The following is a 24,498-nucleotide window of genomic DNA, read 5'->3' as shown; positions in this document are numbered from 1 at the left end:
ACGATTTTTAAGCATTTTCGCAGCGTTTTCGAGCCGAAAATCGCGGCAAAAACGCTTAAAAATCGCTACGTGTGCACACAGCCTTAAGGTACAGTTCTGGAATCACAGCATTGTAATGGAGCATACTAGTCACACATTATAATTACTATTCATGGGAATAAGCACCTACTGTACGACAGCACTGCTATTACATCATCTTAGCTTATTTACAGATCAGAATCTATTCTGCTTTAATACCTTTAATTTCATTCAATGAAACCATTATATTATTTAATCTTTGAATACATGGAATAGAAACAGAAGGTGGATTCCAAACAGAAGTTACTAAGTGGACTTAGTAACATCAAATATCAATATGAAGTCACCTGTGCTGTGATAATCTTTTTGTTTTGCTTATCACACTGTACATTTTTTACTGTGGAAAATTCCATGTACATATATTAGCAGAAATCATATTTTACCCATGTAGATATGTCTGTCTTAATGCATTTACAAGTGTTTCTGTGTTGCTTCTGTTTATAGTAGACTCTAAAGTCTGGAAAATGATCCAAATATATAAGCACAGTTCACTTCCTCTGTTATTGTGTTCAACATGAAAATATTACCTAGATTAGGTTGGATCTTCATTTTACAGAATAAGTAGAATAAATATACATTACAAGTCTGGACAATTATCAAACTACTGCTAGCAGATCAGATTTTTCATACAGCAAGAGGCTACTCTATATTCCTCCTCCACCTATTCCATTGCCGTAATTTCCCCTACCTATTCCATTGCCGGCATCCACGGTAATCGGATTGTCCTCAGATGACATTCGAGGACAGTCCAATGTTTCATACATACCCATAAACTTGTATGGCTGCGTGCGAACCTATTCTTAGATGCACTCTCAGTATTCTGCAATTGTTTTCTCATGCCGAATCATGCAGACTTGAGATGATCCATAGAATAACACAGGTCCGAATGCTATGCGATTAAACATCACATAACAACTGGCCAAGAGTTATACGCTCTCGTGAGAAAGCCCTTAGATCTATTGTCTGCTTTAACACAGTCAACCACTATTATAAGTGGGACTTATGGAACCTGGACCTGGTCTATCAGGGTTTGCTGTGTGAAAAGACCAGATCAACATGACTGCATAGACATCAGATGTTGATACCCACATTCTCTCTTCAGGACCATAACCATTCCAGTGTACCAGATACCAAAAGACCTACAAACCAAGTGAGACTAAACAATCTTAGCTATCTGAAATTCCAAATTCCCGTCATCAATGACCGGTGATGGAGGTATTGGTGATGGTTCAGAGGATGCAAAGTATATTTTGGGTAGATACCAGTGAAACACATTAGTCCTAAAAGTGGGTGACAAAGCAAGGTGGAATGCTACAGGATTGAAGACAGCCACAATCTTATAAGAACCGATGATTTCCAAGAAGGAACCTTCAACTTAATGTTCCTCAAGGACAACCACACCAAATCACCAACACACAGGTCCAGACCCACTAAACGTCTCCGATCAGCCACATACTTATATTTAGATCCCATCCTTTTCAAATTATTCAGAACCCCTTGCCACACAGATGTAATAGATGATGAAAAACATTTCTCTTCATGTATTCCTGAAGAATGAATATTATTAAAAGAGTAGAACTGAAGATGAAACCCGTAGGCCCTGAAGAACATGGACATACCAATAGACTCATGACAACGGTTATTCATCTCGAATTTAGCTAGAGGTAATTACATAACCCAATCCCCCTGATTCTTAGACAGAAAACATCTAAGATAAATCTTAAGATTCTGGTTAACATGTTCAGTTTGCCCATTAGACTGTGAGTGAAAGGCTGTAGAAAACGCCAGATGGATCCCCAAACCAGTACAAAAAGCTTTCCACAATTTGGAAATAAATTGCACCCCTGGTCAGAAAAGAGGAAACTCATGTAATTTCACGATTTTAAAAAAAAAAAATTTGCGCCAAAGTCTTGACATTGGGTAAATCGGGTAGTGCAATGAAATGAGACATCTTGCTGAATCTGTCTACCTCCACCAAAATATGTATATTACCTGCAGATACAGGAAGATCAGTGATGGAATCTACCAATAAATGAGTCCTAGGTCTACTGGTTGGAGAGACCCATACAGACGAGTATGAGGGATCTTAGATTGTGCACAAGTACTGCAGGCTGCTACATACACCCGAACATACTGGTGTACCCCTGACCACCAAAATTGCTGAGTAAGGAGATGTGTGGTGGCTTTACTACCAGGATGTCCAGCCAAGACCAAACCATGAAGTCCACTTAAAACTTTAAGAAAGAGATTCACAGGTACAAACAGTTTACCTAATGGACAGGCAGAAGTGGCGTTCCCTTGATACTCTACCACCTCCTATTCAATATCAGAATATACAGATGCAATAACCATCCCTTTCAGTAGTAGAGGAATGAGTTCACAATAATCTCCACCCCCAGGAAAACAGTGAAATAAGGCACCTGCCTTAATATTCTTATTCCTTGGCCTATACATCACAAAAAAGTTGAATCTAGGAAGAACAATGACCATCTTTCCTGTCTAGGCATCAGACACTTTGCAGATTCTAAATATAAAAGATTTTTATGATCAGTGATTTTCCATGACCAGTTGAACTGCCCCCTCCAGAAAATGTTGCCACTCTTCAAAAGCCCACTTATTGCCAAGAGTTCCCTATTACTAATGTCACATTTTTTCTCAGCGGATAAGAGTTTCTTAGAAAAATATGCATGCATTTGCCAGGAGATGCACCCTGCGATAATACAGCCCCCACCCCCCACTTCAGATGCATCAACTTCTGCAATAAATGGCTGAGTGATGTTAGGCAGTATAAGAATCAGTGCAGATGCAAAACAATTTTTCGAGGTATCAAATGCCTCCCTGGCCAGACTGGACCATTTGGAAAAGTCCGTCCTTTTTCTGATCATATCTATCAGAGGTTTGGCCAATACCAAAAAGTTTATGATGAACTTACGGTAGTATTTGGAGAAACCCAAAAACCATTGTAAAGCATTTAAGTCCTCAGGATGATCGCAATCCAATGCCGCCCGGACTTTCTCCAGATCCATGTGAAAAACGGTGGACAATGAGAAATAACCCAGAAAAGGGATCTGAACCCAGAACATTTCACTGGTTTGATAAATTGCCTCTGAGTATCAGTAAGACCTGCCTGATATGTACCTGATGTGACTCAAGGTCAGTCAAAAAAATAGTTATGTCATCAAGATAGATCACAACAAATCTACCTGCCAGGTGACTGAAAATGTCATTAACAAAGTGCTGAAAGATGGCGGAAGCATTAGTCATTCCAAATGGCATCACAAAGTTTTCAGAGTGTCCTTCAGGTGTATAGAAGGCTGTCTTCAACTCATTCTCCTACTTAAAGGGAACCTGTCACCCTCTCCAGGCGATTTTAAGTAAAAGAGACACCTTGTGCAGCACTAATGCTGCATTCTGTCAAGGTGGCTCTTTTATTTAGGGTACCTTCTACCGCAGAAATGATCTTTTTTAAAATTGGTCAGATATACCTGATATTTGACAGGGGGGCAGGTCTTTCCCCATCTGACTCAGACAACTCACATCTGTCACTCATTTCTTCTTGCGTTGTTTGCTCCGCCTCTTCATTTTTCTTTTCAAATCCTGGCGCCTGCGCTGTAGTATTTATTCTGGGGCATGCGCAATTACCGCTGCCCGTCTTCTCTCATGATTTCCTGGCCTTCCTATTGCGCCTGTGTGTACATGTGGCCAGAGATCCCGCCCCGCAGTCGCTTATGATTTATTCACACTCCGGGGCTGGGGATCTTGGGCATGAGAGCCGCAGATAACTACTGCGCATGCCCAAGATTCCCAGCCTCGCATTGTGAATAAATCATAAGCGACTGCGGGGCGGGATCTCTGGCCGCGCGATAGGAAGTCCAGGAAGTCATGAGAGAGGACAGGCAGCATTTATGACCCACCCAAGCAGAGCAGATCTGTGTTCTTCCAGCTGTGGCCGTGGTCCACTAAGCTGAAATATGTGGAGTCACTTGGAAAAGAGGCAAAGTCTCCTTATATACAGTAGTTCACAACTTTCCTTCAAGCCATCAATCACAGAGGGAATAGGTGATGATGTTAACCCACATTGTTTGATTATAGTTTATCCTTCACTGTTTGAAAGTCAACAACCTGCATAGCCTGGTATAATGTGTAATCAACATATCAGCCAACATCATTGTTCAGTGACATTGCATCCCTGATTTGCAAAGATACCAGTACAGTAAACTGTAGGCGCTGATAGAAGAGGTAAATAACAACCATTCATGAATTTATGAATATCAATTCAAGCGACTAGAAGAGTCAATAACTCAGACAATAGTCTATGATTATGGGCATGCGGAATTTACATCTGGCATAATTATGTCGTCACAGGGGTCAATCCACTTAGTATCTGTGGACTACCTCCGAAACTCGAAGCAATACTCCGCTGGCTGGTCTCCCTGCCGAAGCTGACGTAGCGTAGACTTGGCCAGGGAGACGTGGTTGGGGTTGTCGTATATATGACCCAATGCCTGAAAAAACTCTTCAACCGTCAGAATTGACTGAGAGTCTGCCAGGAGAAAAAATGCCCAGGCTTGAGGGTCACCTTGATGGAGAGAAATTATGATCCCCGTCCGTTGTTCCTTGGTTCCTGAAGAGTGAGGACATAATTTAAAGTAAAGCTTACAGTCCTTCCTGAAAACAACAAACTTGTCTCGCCCCCAGAGAACCTGTCAGGCAAAGTGAACTTGGGCTCCACCAGGGGTTGCCTGGGGGTCGTGGTCCCTAAACCAGACGTGTTTGAGTACTGCAAAACAGTGCATAAGCCTGTACCTCCAGACTGAGTTTCTGCAGTTGCTCTGTCAGAGCAGTCACTGGATCCATGATGGATCAGAAAAAATAGTTTGGGCCGCTGTTAATGTCATGGAATTGTTGCAGGATATCCCATTACTAGGGGCTACTTGCCTATCCCTAACGCTAGGGGAACCTTATCTATCTCTTCTCCTCGGATTACTTCTGATGGTGAAGATGCTGGGGCCATGTGCCTTGCTGAGCTCCTAAATCAGCTCTTATATGTCCCCTCCACCACCCAGGGAAGTGGGGAGCAGAAGTGTATAACAATACACAAACCGGACAAACAAGCGAAGACGTGCAGTGATAAATGAAAGTACAAATCATATAAATATGCACTCACAAACAACAGAGTGGATCACTGGGAGGTAAAGAAAGGAAAAACTTAATAGGAGCGGATGAGGATATGTACGAGACAAATCACCAAGCAACAGTCTTCTGAATAGCACTCCAAACGCCTCCTTAAACAACCAACAACTCCAGTTCCGGAACAAGGCAGTCTGAAACTAACACTGGCAATCACTGATTGCCAGAGGTGAGTATTCATAGCAAAAGGGAGTGGCCAAGTGAGACCATCAAGTCAGGAAAGCTCCAGAAGGTTTTCTCGCTGAAACCTGCACTGTTTAATATGATGGTGAAGTGCTTCTAATCAGTGCAGGAGTATGTAAAATCAGACTTTGCGGTCTTCTGGCCGCCCTCTGTAAACTCGTGACACCTGCTTTGCCTTTGCTGGTTACCAAAAATGAGAGGGGAATCTATGTCATTTTTTTCCACCTATTTAATTATAAAAATCTGTCCCATAAGCTCCATAGGGTGCAATTATATGTCTATATTTCTGTCAATATATCTGTATGTCTATATGTCTGTCTGTATGTCTGTCTATGTCTGTCTATATGCTTGTCGTCTATATGATAGATAAATATTGACAATCTATTATCTCTCTTTCTATTGTCTATCTCTAAAGCATTAATTGCTGTCCAAAAGAAAAACTCAAGTGAAAAACGCAAAATACATAAAACACAGCAAAAACAAACATATTTGCCTCTGCGTTTTTCCTGCCCAGACATGCAGAAATAGTGAAGAAATTTATCCATGCAAATACTCGACATTTGGAAATACCCTTAGTATGGGACAAATCATGCCACACTTCTGATCTACTCCACTTTCACTCACATAGACAGTAGAGCAGTGTTCCCACCTTGACTCTGACACTAAAGTGAGACCTCAATCTCAAGACTATACTACAGTGAAGCTTTGAGAAAGCGTGTGTATTCATGTGAAACAATGTTGGCCAACTTGGTTTTCATCTGCCGGGCCTAGCATGCTTCTATAAAAGGTTAGCACTTAATTTGGTATTGAGTGCCGCTATTTTTTCTTACCTGGATTACTACATAGTTCTCACTATGAGCTGAGCACCATTACCTGTGTTTCCTTTTCTACCTGCATTAGGCCGGTTTCACACATCAGTGTCTCTGGTATGTGTGGTGACAGTTTTCTCACGTACCAGAGATACTGACACACGTAAACCCATTCAAATGAATGGGTCTATGCACATGCCAGCGTGTTTTCATGGACCGTGTGTCCATGTGCAAAACACGCAGACATGTCCATTTTTATCCGGACAAATGAGCCGCATAATGTGCCGCACATGTGCACACGGAGAACAGTGCACACTGTCCTCAGTGTACACGGACGGCCACTGGGGAAGTAGCGCTACTGTAAGTCGCTGTTACCTGGTGGCAGGTGCTGAATGTGGCTGTCATCCATTCTCCCCTGCTCTGCCGGCGAGCAGGGGAGAATGAATGGATTAAAAACTGACCTGCTGTGACCTCAGGACTGTTGGAGAATGCAAGTGATGAGGTCACAGCAGTTCAAGCGCTGACACAGTGACCTCATCACTTGCATTCTCCGACAGTCCTGAGGTTACAGCAGGTCAGTTTTTCATTGATTTATTCTCCTCTGCTTGCGCTGATCGCGGCAGAGCAAGGGAGAATGGATGACAGCCGGCTTCAGCACCAGCCGCCGGGGGACAGCGGCTTAAAGTGGCGCTACTTCCCTGGTGGCCATCTGTGTGACCTGATGCGGCACACGGGTGGCACATGGTTGCCACACGGGTGCCGCACTTAGTACACACACGAACACATGGACACACAGACAATGATATCTCCAGTACCGGTTTTTCCGATACCAAAAATATCAGGACGTGTGAAACTGGCCTTAAGGAGTATTTTAAGATCCGTGGAAGTGTTAAATCTTGTTTCTTAAGGATGACTAGGTTGTGACATAACGACAGCATTCAGGATTAGCACTTCACATGTTCAGTATGCCTATTCCCCAATTGGTTCCAAGTCTCCTCATTTGGGCTCACTTCTGTCCTCTCCTGATGACTTCATGACACCATGCTCTCAATGCATTTGCACCCTCCAATATCTTATCTCTATTGCTTACACAGAGATGGCTTGTCTCGGTGATGTAACCAGGAGTATTTTCTCTAGTGCATGAAAGCACTAAAAGGTTCATTTGTTGCACCTGAGTCTGGGTTGTGGGTAGCTATGAGAGATGGGCAGGTCTGGCTACCCACATACCTCACTTCTGTGTGTGGCTACAGCCTATATAATGGAGGCTGTTTTTTGGCACATGGTCTGTGTGTTGGAAGGGAGAAGGTCTCCTGTGTGTGGGACTCCAGACCGAGCCTGAGCACTGGACATTACTCCAGTCTGGGTGCCCACAGGCCTGATGGAGCAGAGCCCTGCTATGGACATTTGTACTTTGTACATTTGTACTTTGTTTTACCTGATCTAAAGGCTGTTTACTTTCTGTTTTTGCTTCTGGGTTTATGAAGCAATAAACCCACATAAACTTTTAAAAGGAACAAGCCTCCTGTTTTTCTCGCACCCGAGTAAGTACAACCACTACATAACTGATGAGTTTGATGCTAGCTAAAGCATGACAGCATGATTTAATAGACTTAACAACAGCAACCATCATTTATGATGGCCTGATATCAACACTCTATTTAATGCATTTGTGGCGAACCGATTGTTTGGCAAGTAAGAAGAAAAAGATCAATGCATAAATGTTGCGCACACCTAGTTTATAGAAAAGGAATATAATTTTATTGAATAGCCAAAAAAAACCCACACACAATAAATTTAAAACAAAATTAAAAACAAGAGATTCCCCTGACGAAGCTGCTGTAGCAGCAATACGCGTGGGGCTTCCCATTCACCCTTGGTCTCGGGACCTATCTTCCACCTACCATGCTGACCTCTGATATTTCCACCTGACTGACTTGTCTATCTTATTCGGTGACTAAGCATGCCTTCTTAGCCTGATACCTGTACTTATTTGTTAGCACTTTCTTTCTCCCTCTGTGGTGTTTATTATATACACACACAGATTTTGTGCTATAGCACACCTTATTACAGGGTTCTTTGCTCTGCTGCCCTCTGGTGGCTTTCCGTGAAATCTATGCTATTCATTATAATTTCTTTGTTTTGTGTGCTATCTCTATTTAGTCAGCCCTACAGGGTGGTACTTTACCTTTTGGCTTTGCCCTTTTTCCATCTTCTCTACCAACCTCAGGGATGCCCGTTCTTGGTTGACTAGCTATTTTCATTATTATACATGCATAAGAGTCCCGTTTCACATAGCGACACACCAGCGATCCCGATAACGATACGACCTGGTAAGGATCGCTGGTGCGTCACTACATGGTCGCTAGTAAGCTACCAAACAGGCAGATCTCTTCAACGACGCAGAAAACCGACGGCGATCCGTATAACAACCTTGGCGGTCATTGATACCTTGTCACACAGCAGCTTTTCTGACGACTCCCGCCTGCGTCCCTGAGTTCTGCGTTGCCAACAAGGTCGCTCGTCTGCGTTAAACACAGCGATGCACGAGATGGGGCTTTTAGTCGTGTTGGAGTTTCTTTGTATGGCTATAAATGTCAGATTTAGTCCTTCTGTATAGCTGGATTTAGTGTGTACACCAAATTTTCTGCATAACCCACACAGGTTGATTAACCTTTTCCAGCTATCAGGATTGTCAGGATACCTTGGGTGCTGTATCATCGTCTCTTGTTTTAATGGTGTTTTAAATTTATTGTGTGTGGCTTTTTGGCTATTCAAAAATTATATTCCTTTTCTATAACCCAGGTGTGCGCAATATTTATGCATTGATCTTTTTCCTCTAGCTTGCCATGTGTCACTTTACAATGCATTTTGCAGCATCCAAACATTTGATATTATTTATTTGTTTATTTTTGTAGTGCACCCTACTCCTTGTCATTGGGTTCTGATTGTTTGCCATAGCAACTGTGGGCCCTCTTAAGACCCCCATGTCTGCCATGTGAGATCTCCAGTGAAGTCCAAAATATTAACCCCTTAGTTGCAGAGCAAATTTGGTACTTACTGTATTTTTCGGATTATAAGTTGCACTTTTTCCTCCCCAAATTTTGGGGGAAAATGGGGTGTGTCTGATAATGCGGATATACTTTACCGGCCGCAGTGGAGCGAGGTCCCAGGGTCATTGCTGGAGGAGGCAAGAGTGGAGCATTGCTGCAAGCCACAGGCTGGGATGAGGGGGACTTCGGTGATGCGGGGGTTTCACGGTCGTGGTTTATGGAACCACTGTGCCACGGACCATGGAGAGTCTGGAGGGGTGTGACTAAGCAAACATCTGACTGTTCACTAGTGCCTCTGATGGTGAGGTTAGACTTGGCTCCCGATGAATGCCAGGTGCCACTCCAGGACAGACCAATGGATGCACAGCAGGTGGACCCAGAGGACAGACTGGTTAGAGCATCAGGCAGAGTTTGTATTAGAATGCAGCAGCGTTCGCATCAGAGTGCAGCAGAGTTTGCACCAAAGTGCAGCAGACAGAGATCGCAACAGAGTGCAACATGCATAGTTTGTATCAGAGTGCAGCAGGCAGCCTTTGCATCAGAGTGCATCAGGCAGGATTTGCACCAGAGTGCAGCAGGCAGGGTCTGCATCAGAGTGTTGCAGGCAAGGATTTGCACCAGAGTACAGCAGGCACAATTTGCATCTGAGTGCAGCAGGGACCGGTATGCAACCCTACACAACATAGACTGCAAAACAGGAAGGTTGCTCAGGCACCTCCCCAGTGGGGAGGAAGCAATATATATAATGTCTCTCAGCCTTTGGCTGGGGAGGAAATTGTAGGAGCACGCGCTTGCTCTTTAAGTGGGCGGGAGCGCGCATGTGTGCCCTAAGGACATGGCTGGAAGCTCTGCTGGGAGCATGCAGAGCATGAGGAAGGGAGAAACCAACCACAGCTCGGGTAAGTGAAGTGACCTGCCAGAGACCCTGCCTGTCAGAGCAGGGATCTGGCTTGGTGCTAACTGGGGGCTCTACCAACATTTTGTGAAAGCCCAGAGCCCCCGCACTTACATGGTTTACTGTGCGGTGGACTCCGGGAAAATGGCTGCCGGGGCATGCGCAGATGGAGATCTTGGTGCCGAGATCTCCATCTGCGCATGCCCCTGCAGCCATTTTCCTGGAGTCCACTGCATAGTACACCATGTAAGTGCAGTGGCTCTGGACTTTCACAAAATGTCAGCAGAGCCCACGCACCACCAAACACCCACAGCAGCGCACATCGGAACACCCCCTCATCGCAGCCGGTGGCCCACAGCAACACTCCACTCTTGCCTCCTCCAACAACGACCCTGGGACCCCACTTCACCGCAGCCACCACCCTGGGTAAGCAATAAGATGCATGGATTATAAGAAGCAACACCATTTTATAAAAAAAAGTTTTCCTATTTTTCTCCTCAAAATTTGGGGTGCATCTTATAATCCGGTACATTTAAAATCCGCAAAATACGGTATATAATAGATACTACACAGGGATAAGACACACAGTGATGTTAGCGCAGGAATAACAAATTCAGTATGAACAAAATGATGTTTAGTGCAATGTTAATGCAGGTATTGATGTTACAGTACAGTGATAGTGGCAAAGTATTGTCACAATACCATGGTAATCTACACATCATGTCACAAACCAAGTACGTACTGTGATAGCACAAGATAAGGATAAAACTAATAAATGCAGTATTACAACTGTATTACTCCCCTACTCCAGTGCCATCTCTCTGCCGCTGCTCCAAGTGCAGTAACAAGTGTGCAGTGCTGCCAAGTAATGATCCACAGCATAACGATACATACGGACAGAGAAAGTGAGATCCTGAAGAGAATTGCTGATGAGACAGAGTGGCCTTCCATCTCAAAAGAGTCATTGGATAGGATGTCATGTCACAAGAAACCCTGAGCTTGATAAGCGCTGAAGGACCTAAACAGGACTGAGTTTATGGGAACTAGTGTGATTATTGAGCAGTAGATCCAGGTTGTCTGTAGAGATTGGACATGCAACCGTTGAGCAGGTAGAGAGACCCGCTGATCAGGACTGAGGGGGCAAGCTAGGCTGTGACAAAGTAGGTTGAAACAGTGTATTTCACCTGCCCTGGAGTAGACAGCAGTGGAAGGAAACTATGTTGGGTGAAAATGCTTTTCACTGTGAAGGAAATCAACCCGAACAATAAAGTTGGCTAAACGCTAATACCGCATAAGGAACGGCATAAAAAAAAATAAAACCATTTTGTCACCTGCTGTTTACTTGTTGGTTGCTCGCAGTAAGCCTTAGGCTGGTTTCACATTAGCGTTTTTTAGCGTAGCGCATCGTGGGCAACCATGCGCCCCTAGGTTTAACATGGCGGTCGCATGGTCTAGCGTTTGCACGTGTTCGTATGCGTCTTCGTGCGCATGCGTTTTTTGTAGTGTGCGCCTAGGTGTGCCCGACGCAACCTGTTGCATTTTTGGATCCGTCCAACGGCGTCACAAAAACCAGACAGTCTTTGGGAGTGCAGTCTATGGGAGCCCAGGCGTGCGCATGGACATGCACACGCCTGCATTTGAAATCGAATGCGTTTTAAGAGTTAACATGGCTAGAAACTGGTTAAAACGCATGCGCCTAAAAAACGCAAACACATGAAAATGCATGATGCGTTTTTTGCATGCCTTTCTATTGCGCACGAAGCGCAGCGCTAAAGAACGCTAATGTGAAACTAGCCTTAGTGAACAGGTATTCTGCGCTCTGCGCTGAGCACTTACAGACAGACAACTCCTCTGACAGAAGATTCCCTACAATTAGGCAGATTAATACACTGTGGACTCTCTCCTATGATCCGGCGGTGTCAGTCTTTTTAGGTGTGCTTAAAAGCTTGGTCAGCCACAGTTTTGTGCACCTCTGAAAAGTCAGATATCGCCAAACAGAAGCCAGACAGAGTCTAGAGTAACTCTGCTGCCGCATAATAGTGAATATCCACTTCATCTGAATCATGTATTTTGCAGATTTAGATGGAAACCCAGATGTAAATGCTCAGCGTTGAGCACAGGATAAATGTGAAACGATCCAAAATGTTCTGCTCCCACCAAAAGAAACCAGCAAAATTTGTTCTCCCAAAAGTGAATGCCCCCTCCTTCTGAGCTCCACAGTTTGCTTAAACTGCAGTTAGCATCCACACCTTTGTCATTAGTGTAGCGAGGAGAGCCTACTTAATTTACTGGGTGCATGTCTCCACAAGCATGAGTTGGGCACAATGTACGAACACTGCAATATACGTGCACTACAATGCACAGAGCACTACAATGGCATATTTCACTTAGCAACGGCCATTGCTGCTCGCTTCTGGAAAATACCTATGGAGTAAAAATTATGAGTACATCTGTAGATAAATTCCCAGAGGGATGTAATTTGCAAATTGTGGTCAATTGACGGGGATTCTGCTCTTCTGGCACTTGAGGGGGGGGGGTCTGTATATGGAGTTCGCAAACTATTCTAAGAAAACTTGTTTTCCAAGAGTCAAATAGCGATTCTTCCCTCCCTCGTCTCACTGTGTGGCCAAACAGTACTGTACAGCCACATATTGAATATTGCCTCGTTCTTCACAAATTATGTAACAAATTATGTGCTCATTTTTACCTATTTCTTCTTGTGAAAATATAGACTCTTGGGCTAAAACATTATTGCAGTGGTAAAAATGCAAATTTTTTCCTTCACCACTCAATGATATAAAATTTTGTGAAAAACATGTGGTGTCAATAGGATCACTTCACCCACAGACGATTTCATTAAGAGGTATAGTTTATAAAATGGGGCCACTTATGTGGGTACTGCTGTCCTGACACCTCAGGCACTTGCAAACCATTCTAGGCAAATCTGCTCTTTGATATGGCACTCCTTCACTTCTGAGCTTTCCACTGTGCCTCTAAAGTCGTTTTTGACCACATATGGGTCACTTCAATAATCAGGAGACATTGTGTAACACATTTTGGAGTCCATGTTCTCCTGTTACCTTTGTGAAAATTAAGGGATGAAACAACATTTCTGACGTAAAACTTTATTTTAAAAATTTTCACTGTCCTATGTTTTAAAAATTTGTGAAGCACCTGTGAGTTCAATTTGCTCACCACACCTTTAGATAAATTCCTTGAGGGGTGTAGTGTCCAAAATGGGGTCACTTGTGGAGAGTTTCCACTGTTTAGGCACATCAGGGGCTCTGAAAATGCAACATGACATCCACTATTTACGCCAGACAATTTTGCACTTCAAAAGTCAAATAGAGCTGCTTTCCTTCAGAGCCCTGCCGTGCGCCCAGACAGTAGTTTTAAACCACATATAGGTTATCTGCATACTCACGAGAAATTACACAACAAATTTTATGTACTATTTTCTCCTGTTACCCTTGTGAAAATGAAAAATTTGGGGCTGAAGCAATATGTTTTTCAGGAAAAAATTTGATCTTTTATTTTCACGATTCAACATTAAAAATTTTTATGAAGCACCTCAGGTCTCAAAGTGCTCACAATTCATCTAGATCAGAGTTCCCCAACTCCAGTCCTCAAGGCCCACCAACAGATCATGTTTTCAGGATTTCCTTTGTATTGCACAGGTGATGCAATTATCACCTGAGCAATACTCGTCTAGTTTCCAAAATGGGTTCACTTGTAGGGAGTTTCTACTGTTTAGGCACATCAGGGGCTCTCCAAACATGACATTTCTTCTGTTCTCAAGTCCAGACAATTTTGCATTCAAAAAGTTAAACTGTGCTCCTTCCCTTCAAAGCTCTCCGTGTGACAAAACAGTAGTTGTCTCTCACATATAGGGTATCATCGTACTCGGGAGAAATTGCACAATAAATTTTGAGGTTCATTTTCTCCTGCTATCCTTTTGAAAAAATAAAAAAGTAGAAATAAAATTTTTTGTGACAAAAAGTTAAATATTTATTTTTTCCTTCTACATTCCTTTAATTCCTGTGAAGAACCTGAAGGGTTAATAAACTCCTTGAATGTGGTTTTGAGCACTATGAGGGGTGTAGTTTTTAGAATGGGTGTCACTTTTTTGGTATTTTTTGTCAAGTAAGCCCCTCAAAGTCACTTCCAATGTGAGGTGGTCCCTAAAATTGGAAAAATTAAAAAGAAGTGATAAATTTTAACCCTTCTAACTTCCTAAAAAAAAAAAAATGTTTAAAAAATGATGCAGATGTAAAGTAGACACATGGGAAATGTTATTTATTACCTTTTTTTGTGTGGTATAGCTATCTGATTTAAAGGCATAAGAATGTAAGGTTTAAAAATTGCAATGCTTTCAAATTTTTTGTCAAATTTTTGGTATTTTCATAAATAAACAAAAAATCATATAGACTAAAATTTACCACTAACATGAAGTGCAACATGTCATGAAAAAAAAATTCACAGAATTCCTGGCATATGTTATAGCATTCTAGAGTTATTACCATATAAAGTGGCGCTGGTCAGATTTGGAAAATGAGGCTCTGTCATTAACGTACAAAGTAGTTCTGTCCTTAAGGGGTTAAGTAAATTTAGAATTTATTTGAAGGAAAATTCAGTGTAGCTTTTCATGAAATTTCAATGTAGTCCAGGAAATAACGCATAGTGCTCAAGTGTTTACCTGAATTACATTGTCATTTCGTTTTTGACATTTTAACAAAGTCTTGGGAATGTGAGTTCTTGTTGCAATTTTACATTTATCCTTACGCAAACAACTCTTAAGCAACCCGAAGCTGTTAAGTGAGAAAAGGAGGAGACCGGATTTTACGTGTGCACTGTGTCACTAATAACTCTTGTGCATTAAGGAAGTAAACTCTGCACTCCCTGACAGCTACGGATCTGCATGTCAATGATCGGTAAGCCACACAACTTTCTCTTATGATGTTTATTTCTGAAATCAGAAGATCCAATTAGGAAGAATTGTGGAGTTCGGGCATCGTACAATAAGCCAGGATAATGCCATCCGCTGCGTTCTCAGGCATGTGAGGATACACTGTGCAGCTTGATTTGGTCGTAATACAGTTACTATGTGTAGACAGAAATCCTAATATTGTATTATGCTAGCCTCCTCTTGCAGTTGTGTTTGCTGATTAAGTTAAGCTTCGCTGAGGGTTAAGCATTTGAATAATATATATAATTTCTACGGCAGGTGAACCTCAATGTGCTGCATGCTGGATAAGTCAACTTAGAGCAATCATCATTTGTAATGTGCTCATAATGTATTATTTAATACTTGCTCTCCAGGACCTTCCATCTAATCTGTATATATCTATTCAGCTTACTCCTGCAGGAACTGTATCAAATATAGGAAGAAACTGCTGACCACCTGAAATAGAAGTGTTTCAGTAGGAGGGGAGGGGAATTTATAAGTGGTTGCCAGTCCATGCATGCCATTGGTGACATAGCCTTTTTATCCGAGAACTATATTGTATACTGTCATTCATTGTCATTAGTGGCATGACTCTAGGACAGGATGGGTCAATTAATTTTCCCGAGGGGCCACATGAGAGACCGTGACTGTTGTGGAGGGTAGAACCAATTAGCTTAAATTAATTAGGCTCAATATTAATATTAACATATTAATTATAATTATATTAATAACTATATTAATAATTATATCACTTAATATAGAGCAGAATTAAGTGTGCTGACATCCCCCTATATACCATTTGAACCTGAATACAGCCCTTTTAATATATCGTATGAGGCCAATACAGCATGGTCAGCATCTGAGGCCCACACAGCCAGCATCTGAAGCCCAAACATCGTCTCCATGGTCAGCATTTGAGGCCTACACAGCCAGAATCAGAGGCCTACACAGCGAGCATCTGAGGCCCACACAGCCTCCCCATGGCCATCATCTGAATCGCACACAGCCAGCATCTGAGGCCCACACAGCATCCCCATGGCCAAAATCTGAGGCCCACACAGCCTCCCCATGGCCAGCATCTGAGGCCCACACAGCATCCCCGTGGCCAGCATCTGAGGCCCACACAGCCAACATCTGAGACCCACACAGCGTCCCCATGGCCAACATATGAGTGCCACACAGTTTCCCAGTGGCCAGCATATAAGGCCCACACAGCCTCCCCATGACGAGAATCTGAGGCCCACATAGCCTCCCCATGGCCAGAATCTGAGGTCCACACAGCCTCCCCATGGCCAGCATCTGAGGCCCACACAGCGTCACCCATGGCCAACATATGGGCGCCACACAGTCTTCCCGTGACCATAGTATGAGGCCCACACAGCCTACCCATGTCCATGCTAAAACCCTCATAGCCTCCCCATGTCTATGATAAGACCCCCCATAGCTTCCTCATGTCCATGATGAGACCCCATAGCTTCCCCATGTGCAGCCAAACATCCCATACACTTAAATAAATAAAAAAAAGTTAAACACCACATATTCACCTTTCTTCCCTTCCCACGGTGCTCTGCTCTGCTTCTGTCTCCGGTGCGCTGACTCGATGCAGGACACAGCTGACGCGATGACATGATGTCATTGCGTCAGCTGTTTCACACAATGATTAGTGGAGGAAGGATCAGGAGGCCCCTCCTCCATCAATGCAGTCAGCATGGATGCGGAGACTGCGAGTGGGCAGGCAGAGACAACAAGCGAGTGGGCGGGTATGGTGCGGCCCATGGGCCACTGTTTTCAGCCCCTCAGTTGTCTCGTTCCATGGGCCGAACTGGAACAGCCAAAGGGCCTTATGTGGCCCGCGGGCCGCACTTTGCCCAGGTCTGCTCTAGGATATACTATTAATGTATATCTGGCGAGACTTATTTATGTGAATCTTCCCTATGATTGATAGACAAACAATCATTGACTATAATGATTCTGACTAAACAGCTCACCAAGGAATGCTGAGAAGTGCATTTAGTGGAGATTACAGGGACCAAATGCATTCAGATGGTCATTAGAGGCATATTCTAGCTACATACCAGCAATGTCTGTGACAAAATAAGCATTATTTTTGGATACATACAGTAGGTTATTTTTTAATATATGATTTTTATTTTTCAAAAATACAAGAAAAAAGCATGAAAAAATCAGTGCTTCATGTTATCTTTTTTTACCATTTATTAAATTGATAACCGTATAGGTTGTTGGGTGTATGGGGTTATCATTCATCTTATTCTCTTCTTTTATTGTTTCCGGTGCCACTCTGGTCCTTCTTTGCCATCTTGAGACCGCAGCTCTGGCTGGCTGGAAATCACTGCTAGTGGTTATTTAATCTCAATGTAAGTCTACGAGACCCCTTTTCTGAGTCTCATACACTTACATTAAGACATGACTTCTGTTCTGTCCAGCAAATACTGGAGTGATCTGACCAGTCACAGCTACAGTCACGTGGTGTAGAAAAGGACCATAGCAGCACTGGGAAAAGCAGAATATGGCGACCGGTATTTATTTTAGTACACACAGGGAACATGCATTACTGATACCTATCTGGTGGTGAAATAACTCAAAGTGGTACTTGAAGGTGCCCTTAGGCAAAAGAGCAAAATTGGCCAAACGTGCTGATTTTGGTGTGACCATCTGGCTCTCTTATGCATATGGAGACCTCCTGACTCTCCCCTGACATCTGTTAAATTTTGCTGCCTGATGATTTTGTTTTGAAGAAAGATAGAAAATGGAAAGATTGAATGCAGTGATTGTTTAAAGGGGTTGTCCACTACTCGAACAGCCACTTCTCAATCACTATATTCCCCCTTATAAAATAAAAATAGCTTTTACTCATCTCCAGTGCTGGCATCATTCCAGCGATGTTGTCACCTGGTCTCGGGGACTTGAGGGACGTTGCTATGCCAAGTGAGCCTGGCAGCCAATAAGTGGGCATTTCATTCTTAATTCTTTCAGACGTAAATTACATTTAGCGGAGGTCAGTGAGGAGCAGCTCTCACTTCCTCTTGGTGTCAGTTTCGTCTGAAGAAAGAGAGAGTGAAGCAGCCACTTTTTAGTGCTGTATCATGAGGCGAGACCCAGGGACTAATCACCAGTGTTGCTGGAATGGCGCCGACACCGGAGGTGAGTATGGGCTGTTTTATTTTTTAAGTGGGAATATAGCAATTGAGAAGGGGTTGTTCAAGTAGTGGACAACTCTTTTATGAAAGATAATTGTAATGAAATCTACTGCCAGTTGACGAGAATACACAAGTGGAAATGGGAGAAATGAGAAATATGGATAAGGGTGTTTTCACATTGTGTTTAGGGATACGTTCAATGGCCTCTTTACGCATACGTCCAAACCCTCTACAAAACAGAATTTGGATGTATGTGCCGATAGGTCCATAGACTGTAATGGTGCCGACAGAGCGAATGTGCTCTCTGATGTGCAACATTTTCGGGTGTGTACTCCCACTGGAGGCGGACACTCAGACGTAGTGGACTGCGTATGGCTTTCCGCATACAGAAAATGGTAAAAAGAGGAACGTATCTGACCATAAAGTCCAGTGCAAAGAAATGGTGAAAAAATTGTGCTTTATTGACATTCAGATGATAACAAAAAAATAGAACAATGCCAGATAATATATAAAAACAGTAATAAAAACAAGGGGCGCACACCTGGACGGTAACAGACCAGTGTCCAAAGGAAGAGAGGTTATATGCAGATACAATTGAGAACTAAAAGTATATGGTCCATATAGAAGAAATACCATGCACGTAGCGCCCTCCTAAGTTAATGTCGCTGTCAGGCCAATGTGTCTGGCAAAAGAGGGTGCCAAAAAGTGCAGATGCAAGTGCAGGCAGAATTTGCAAATATATTGCAGAGCTGATAGTTTTTGTAATTTATGTACTGATATATGGCACATAATGATCAGCAGGGGTCATGTATTCTGTGGCATATAGGTCGTGAGTGTGGTCATATTGATTATTTGGGGTCAGTCCACCTGCACGAGGAAACCTCATACATAAGTTCAATTATGTCTATGAATCCAAAGAAAGAAGCAACGCACCGATACAGTTATATCGCAAAGCACCCGTGGTAGCGCAGCTGCACAAAACGGCCATCGTCCTCTTACCATGCACATTGCTCCCCTGCCGAAGATTTTATATATGCAATAAAGGTGGATTTTGCGAACGGTGAGTGCCATCCTTATTTTTCCTTGCTTGGATTCAATTATCTGTATACCTATACCTTAGTATTCTTAGTCCCCACAGTGGCACTGACCCCAAATAATTAATATGGCCACACTTGGGACCTATATGCCGCAGAATACATGACCCCTGATGATTATGTGCCATATATCAGTACATAAATAAGGCATAGTGTATAGCTCCTTTATTTATGAATTTACAAATTTTGCCTGCACTTGCATCTGCACTTTTTGGCAGCCTCTTTTGCCAGACACTTCAGCCTTTTATACCTGACAGCAACATTAACATAGGAGGACACTACGTGCATGGTATTTCTTCTATATGGACCATATACCGTTAGTTCTCAATTGTATCTGCATATAACCTCTCTTGCCTTTGGACACCGGTCTGTTACCGTTCGGGTGTGCACCCCTTGTTTTTATCACTGTATTTAAATATTATCTGGCATTGCTCTGATTTTCCTGTTATCACCCAAATGTCAATAAAACTTACAATTTTTTCACCATTTCTTTGCACTGGACTTTATGGTCAGATTCGTTCCTCTTTTTTCCTCTTGTTGTAAATGCCGACTGTCCTATTGGCACATACAATGTAGTCTGGTCCCTCCCCTTGTGGGTAGCATACTATTTATGTTACTAGTATATAAACACCTACTTATTGATACCACACTAACAGGACCTACCCCATTCCCTTGTTCCCCATTTATCTTGAAAATGGTACATGTCAGAGGGCACGTTCGCTCTGCCGGCATCATTACAGCTGACGCGACCGAGGGGCCGTGGGTTACTCGGTACCGGGCCCGTTAACTTCAATGGGAGATGTCACAGCGGCGGTGACCCGGTCCGTGGCCCCAGACGGTCATGTAAAAGGGGTAGAATTGAATGGGGATAAAGTTTATGTAGTGATTCGTGATGCCAGTTGGAGTGTCCGACTGTAGTATAGCCGGCACTGCAGATGATCCCTGGGGGAGTAGATGGTGATGGCAGTGCAAATGTTAAACCCTCTCCAACCAGACCCCTAGAGATTGTGATGCAAGTAGAAGGCATGGAGTAATAAGGCAGGAGACAAGGAAAGTCACTTTATCATTTAATGTACCGTATATACTCGAGTATAAGTCGATCTGAGTATAAGTCGACCCCCCTAATTTTGCCACAAAAAACTGGGAGAACTTATTGACTCGAGTATAAGTCTAGGGTGGGAAATGCTCCATAGATTATTCCCCCATATGGTGTCCTCAGAAGAAGCTCCATAGATTGTTCCCTCATATGCTGCCCCCACAAGAAGCTCCATATTGTTCCCCCATATGCTGCCCCCATAAGAAGCTCCTTAGATTGTTCCCCCATGTGCTGCCGCTGTTGCTGCATGTAAAAATAAAAAAATGACATACTCACCTCTCCGTCGCTGGGTGTCAGATTCTCACCTGTCCTGCGTCCATGGCTGCTCACCGCTATCTGCCACGTCATCAGTCAGTGACGTTCAGACTGAAGGGGGCGCGGCGCGCACTAACCACGTCACCGCGCCCTCTGCTGTCTCAAGTCACTGACCGATGACAGACAGCAGCAAGCAGCCATGGATGCAGGACAGGTGAGTATCACTATACTTACCCGTCCTGACTCTGTGTCTTGAGCCCCCAGCTTCTCCGCGCTCTCTCTTCCTGCCTTCAGCGGTCATGTGGTGCCGCTCATTAAAACTCATCAATATGCGCATATTGATGAGTTTTAATGAGCGGCACCACGTGACCGCTGAAGGCAGGAAGAGAGAGCACGGGGAGAAGCTGGGGGCTCAAGACAGCGTCAGGACGGGTAAGTATGACCTGACACATCCGCCCCCTCCGACCCCCTTTGTATATGACTCGAATATAAGTCGAGAGGGGGACTTTCAGCCCAATTTTTTGGGCTGAAAATCTCGACTTATATTCGAGTATATACGGTAGTTCAGTGTCACGCGGGGCGTAGTTCAACTAAAGCTGAAATACCCGGGGCCCCTGTGATGTCCCTTTGACTAGGGGAAACCCTGTCTGACCCTCAACCCAGGGTTTTTGCTGATGGTGCAAATGCCTGAGCCTCCAACCTTTCCTTATCTCCTGCTCAGCCCTGCACTTAACCCTCCACCCAGTGAGGAGACACAACACCAAAGCCCCCACACAAATTATGACAGACAGGGAGAACTTAAACTGCACTGCGCCGCACGCACACAGGAATATACAGTAATGTGAACAGGGCACAACTAAACACAAATATGGGAAGGAGAAAGGATAACAACAGATCATACGCCACCAGATACGAATCTCTTTCTCTTCAACACCTCCACTCCAGACCGGAACCACTTGGTAAGAAACACAAGCTATAATCGGCGACGCCCATAGGCCAGCATGACTATTTAAAGACCGTGGGCGTGACTGACCATCCAACCTGGTCTCCAGCAAGATTAACCCCCGAGAGCCTGAAGATCAAGCCGGCGCCACTGAGGCTATAGTGGACGGAGGTGGAACTACCTCTGCCTGCCGGACGCTGTGGTGTGAACAGCATCCGACATGACATTACCCAGTCTTCTACGAGGGACCCCCGGACCCTCAAGACTCATAGGACCTGGCTTGTCCGGATGACGATGGTGAAAGGAACTGACCAGCCGATTCGCATGTATGTCTGAGGCTGGAACCCAAGACCTCTCCTCCAGACCATACCCCCGCCAGTGCACCAAATACTGAAGAGTACGGCGTACTACTCGAGAGTCCACTACCTTGGCGACCTCAAACTCTAAATCGCCATCCACCATGACTGGAGGTGGCATCGGCGTCGTGTCCACCGAGCCTACCACCTTTTTCAATAAAGCCCTGTGAAACACGTTGTGTATCTTGTACACCGCAGGAAGTTCCAACCGATAAGCCACTGGGTTAATGATGGCAGAAATCCTAAAAGGCCCAATAAACCTTGGACCCAGTTTTAAAGATGGAATTTTGAGTCTTATGTTCTTCGTAGCTAACCACACCCATTCACCCACACACAGGTCCGGACCTGGCACGCGTCTACTGTCAGCCACCCGTTTGTACCTGGCACTCATGCTCAACAAACGTTGTTTCACCCTCCTCCAGACCGATGACAATTGGGCTCCTAGCTGATCCTCCTCCGGGACACCCCCAGAGTCACCCTGACGTAAGGTACAAAACTGAGGATGTTGACCGTAAACACAAAAGAACGGAGACTCTCCCGATGACTCTTGGCGGTGATTATTTAACGCGAATTCGGCCAGAGGAAGGAAAGTAGACCACTCCTCCTGGTTGTCGGACACAAAGCATCGTAAATACTGTTCTAGATTTTGGTTCATGCGCTCAGTTTGTCCATTAGACTGTGGATGAAACGCCGATGAATGTGACAACTTGATCCCCAAACGTGAGCAAAAAGCTTTCCAAAACTTCGCCACAAATTGCGTACCCCTATCAGATACTATGTCCGACGGAACTCCGTGGAGTCTGACCACCTCCTGCACAAATACCTGAGCCAACGTCTTTGCATTGGGCAATGAAGACAACACCACAAAATGCGCCATCTTTGAAAAACGGTCAACCACCACCAGGATGACCGTGTTCCCCGCCGAGGCTAGCAAGTCAGTGATGAAATCCATGGAGATTTCTGTCCATGGCCTATTGGGTACCCCCAGAGGCTGTAGCGTGCCAGCAGGACGGGTTCGGGGTGGCTTAGCCCTAGCGCACGTGATGCAAGCTGCCACGTATGAGACCACGTCCTGCCGGATTTTGGGCCACCAGAAACGACGCGATACCAGCTCTAAGGTGCCCTTCACCCCTGGATGACCAGCCAGTACCGAGTCATGGTGTTCCTTCAACACCTTAAGCCGAAGATGCAGGGATACAAATGATTTGTTGGCGGGAAGTCCTGGCGGTACCTCCTCTTGGGCCTCGGCAATCTCCGCCTCTACCTCAGTCGTGAGAGCCGAGACCACTACCCCTTCCTGGAGGATGGGTACCGGCTCTTCCCGAAGTTCTCCCCCCGGAAAACACCTAGACAAAGCATCCGCCTTGGTGTTTTTAGCCCCGGGACGGTAAGTCACAAGAAAATTGAAACGAGTAAAAAACAATGCCCAGCGGGCCTGCCTAGGAGACAGATGCTTGGCCGACTCCAGATAGAGCAGATTCTTATGGTCGGTGATGACTGTGACCTGGTGAGCCGCCCCCTCCAAGAAGTGTCGCCATTCCTCAAAAGCCAATTTGATGGCCAACAACTCCCTGTTGCCGATATCATAATTCCGTTCGGCCGGCGACAGCTTCTTGGAGAAGTAGGCGCATGGATGCATCTCGCTCAAGGACGAGCCTTGAGACAGTACTGCCCCCACTCCCACCTCCGACGCATCAACCTCCACCACAAAAGGTTTAGACACGTCTGGTTGCACCAGAATGGGGGCTGAAGCAAAACTATTCTTCAGACGCTCAAATGCACGTATAGCCACCTCAGGCCAGCTCGCCAGATCGGCACCTTTTTTTGTCATGTCCGTGAGCGGTTTGGCGGTAGTCGAAAAGTGTTTTATAAATTTCCTATAATAATTCGCAAACCCAAGGAACCGCAGGAGTGCTTTTAGACTCTCCGGCCTCTCCCATTGCAGCACCGCTTGCACCTTAGCGGTGTCCATTTTAAACCCGGCTGCGGACACAATATATCCCAAAAAGGGCAACTCCTGGACAAAAAATAAACATTTTTCCAGCTTAGCATAGAGCTGGTTCTCCTTAAGCAACTGTAACACCTGCCTGACATGCTCCAAATGAGTGTCCCGATCGCTAGAATAAATGAGGATATCATCCAGATATACAATCACAAATCTCCCCAGGACATGAGCAAATACATCATTAATAAAATGTTGGAAAACGGCAGGCGCGGTGGTCAACCCAAACGGCATAACCAGACTCTCAAAATGACCCTCAGGAGTGTTAAACGCCGTCTTCCACTCATCCCCTTGACGGACCCTTATGAGGTTATACGCCCCCCTGAGGTCCAGCTTGGAAAACCATTTCGCCCCCGCTACCTGGTTGAACAAATCCGGGATCAACGGCATTGGGTAGGGATCACGGATAGTAATCTGGTTTAACTCTCGGAAATCCAGACACGG

At 44.5% G+C, this 24,498-nt stretch overlaps 1 protein-coding gene across 4 annotated transcripts in view; it reads left to right on the top strand.

Annotated features, from left to right (window-relative positions):
• The first annotated feature begins 15,070 nt into the window (after nucleotides 1–15,070).
• Nucleotides 15,071–24,498, top strand: part of LACC1 (laccase domain containing 1) — an 89,025-nt gene continuing 79,597 nt past the window's right edge. For 3 of the 4 annotated variants that reach the window (XM_073580295.1, XM_073580292.1, XM_073580293.1), the window contains exon 1: nucleotides 15,071–15,136. Coding sequence is in view for 1 of the 4 variants with exons in the window: in XM_073580292.1 (XP_073436393.1) it covers nucleotides 15,124–15,136 (13 nt within the window). In the remaining 3 variants the exon portion in view is untranslated. The remainder of the gene's footprint in view (nucleotides 15,137–24,498) is intronic. The other variant, XM_073580294.1, reaches the window with a different exon arrangement.

Source organism: Dendrobates tinctorius, unplaced genomic scaffold, assembly GCF_039654945.1.
Source record: "Dendrobates tinctorius isolate UK_male_01 unplaced genomic scaffold, ASM3965494v1 ptg000064l, whole genome shotgun sequence".
Lineage (NCBI taxonomy): Eukaryota > Metazoa > Chordata > Amphibia > Anura > Dendrobatidae > Dendrobates > Dendrobates tinctorius.
Note: the sequence above shows the minus strand (reverse complement) of the source record. Positions and strands in the feature narration are given on the sequence as shown.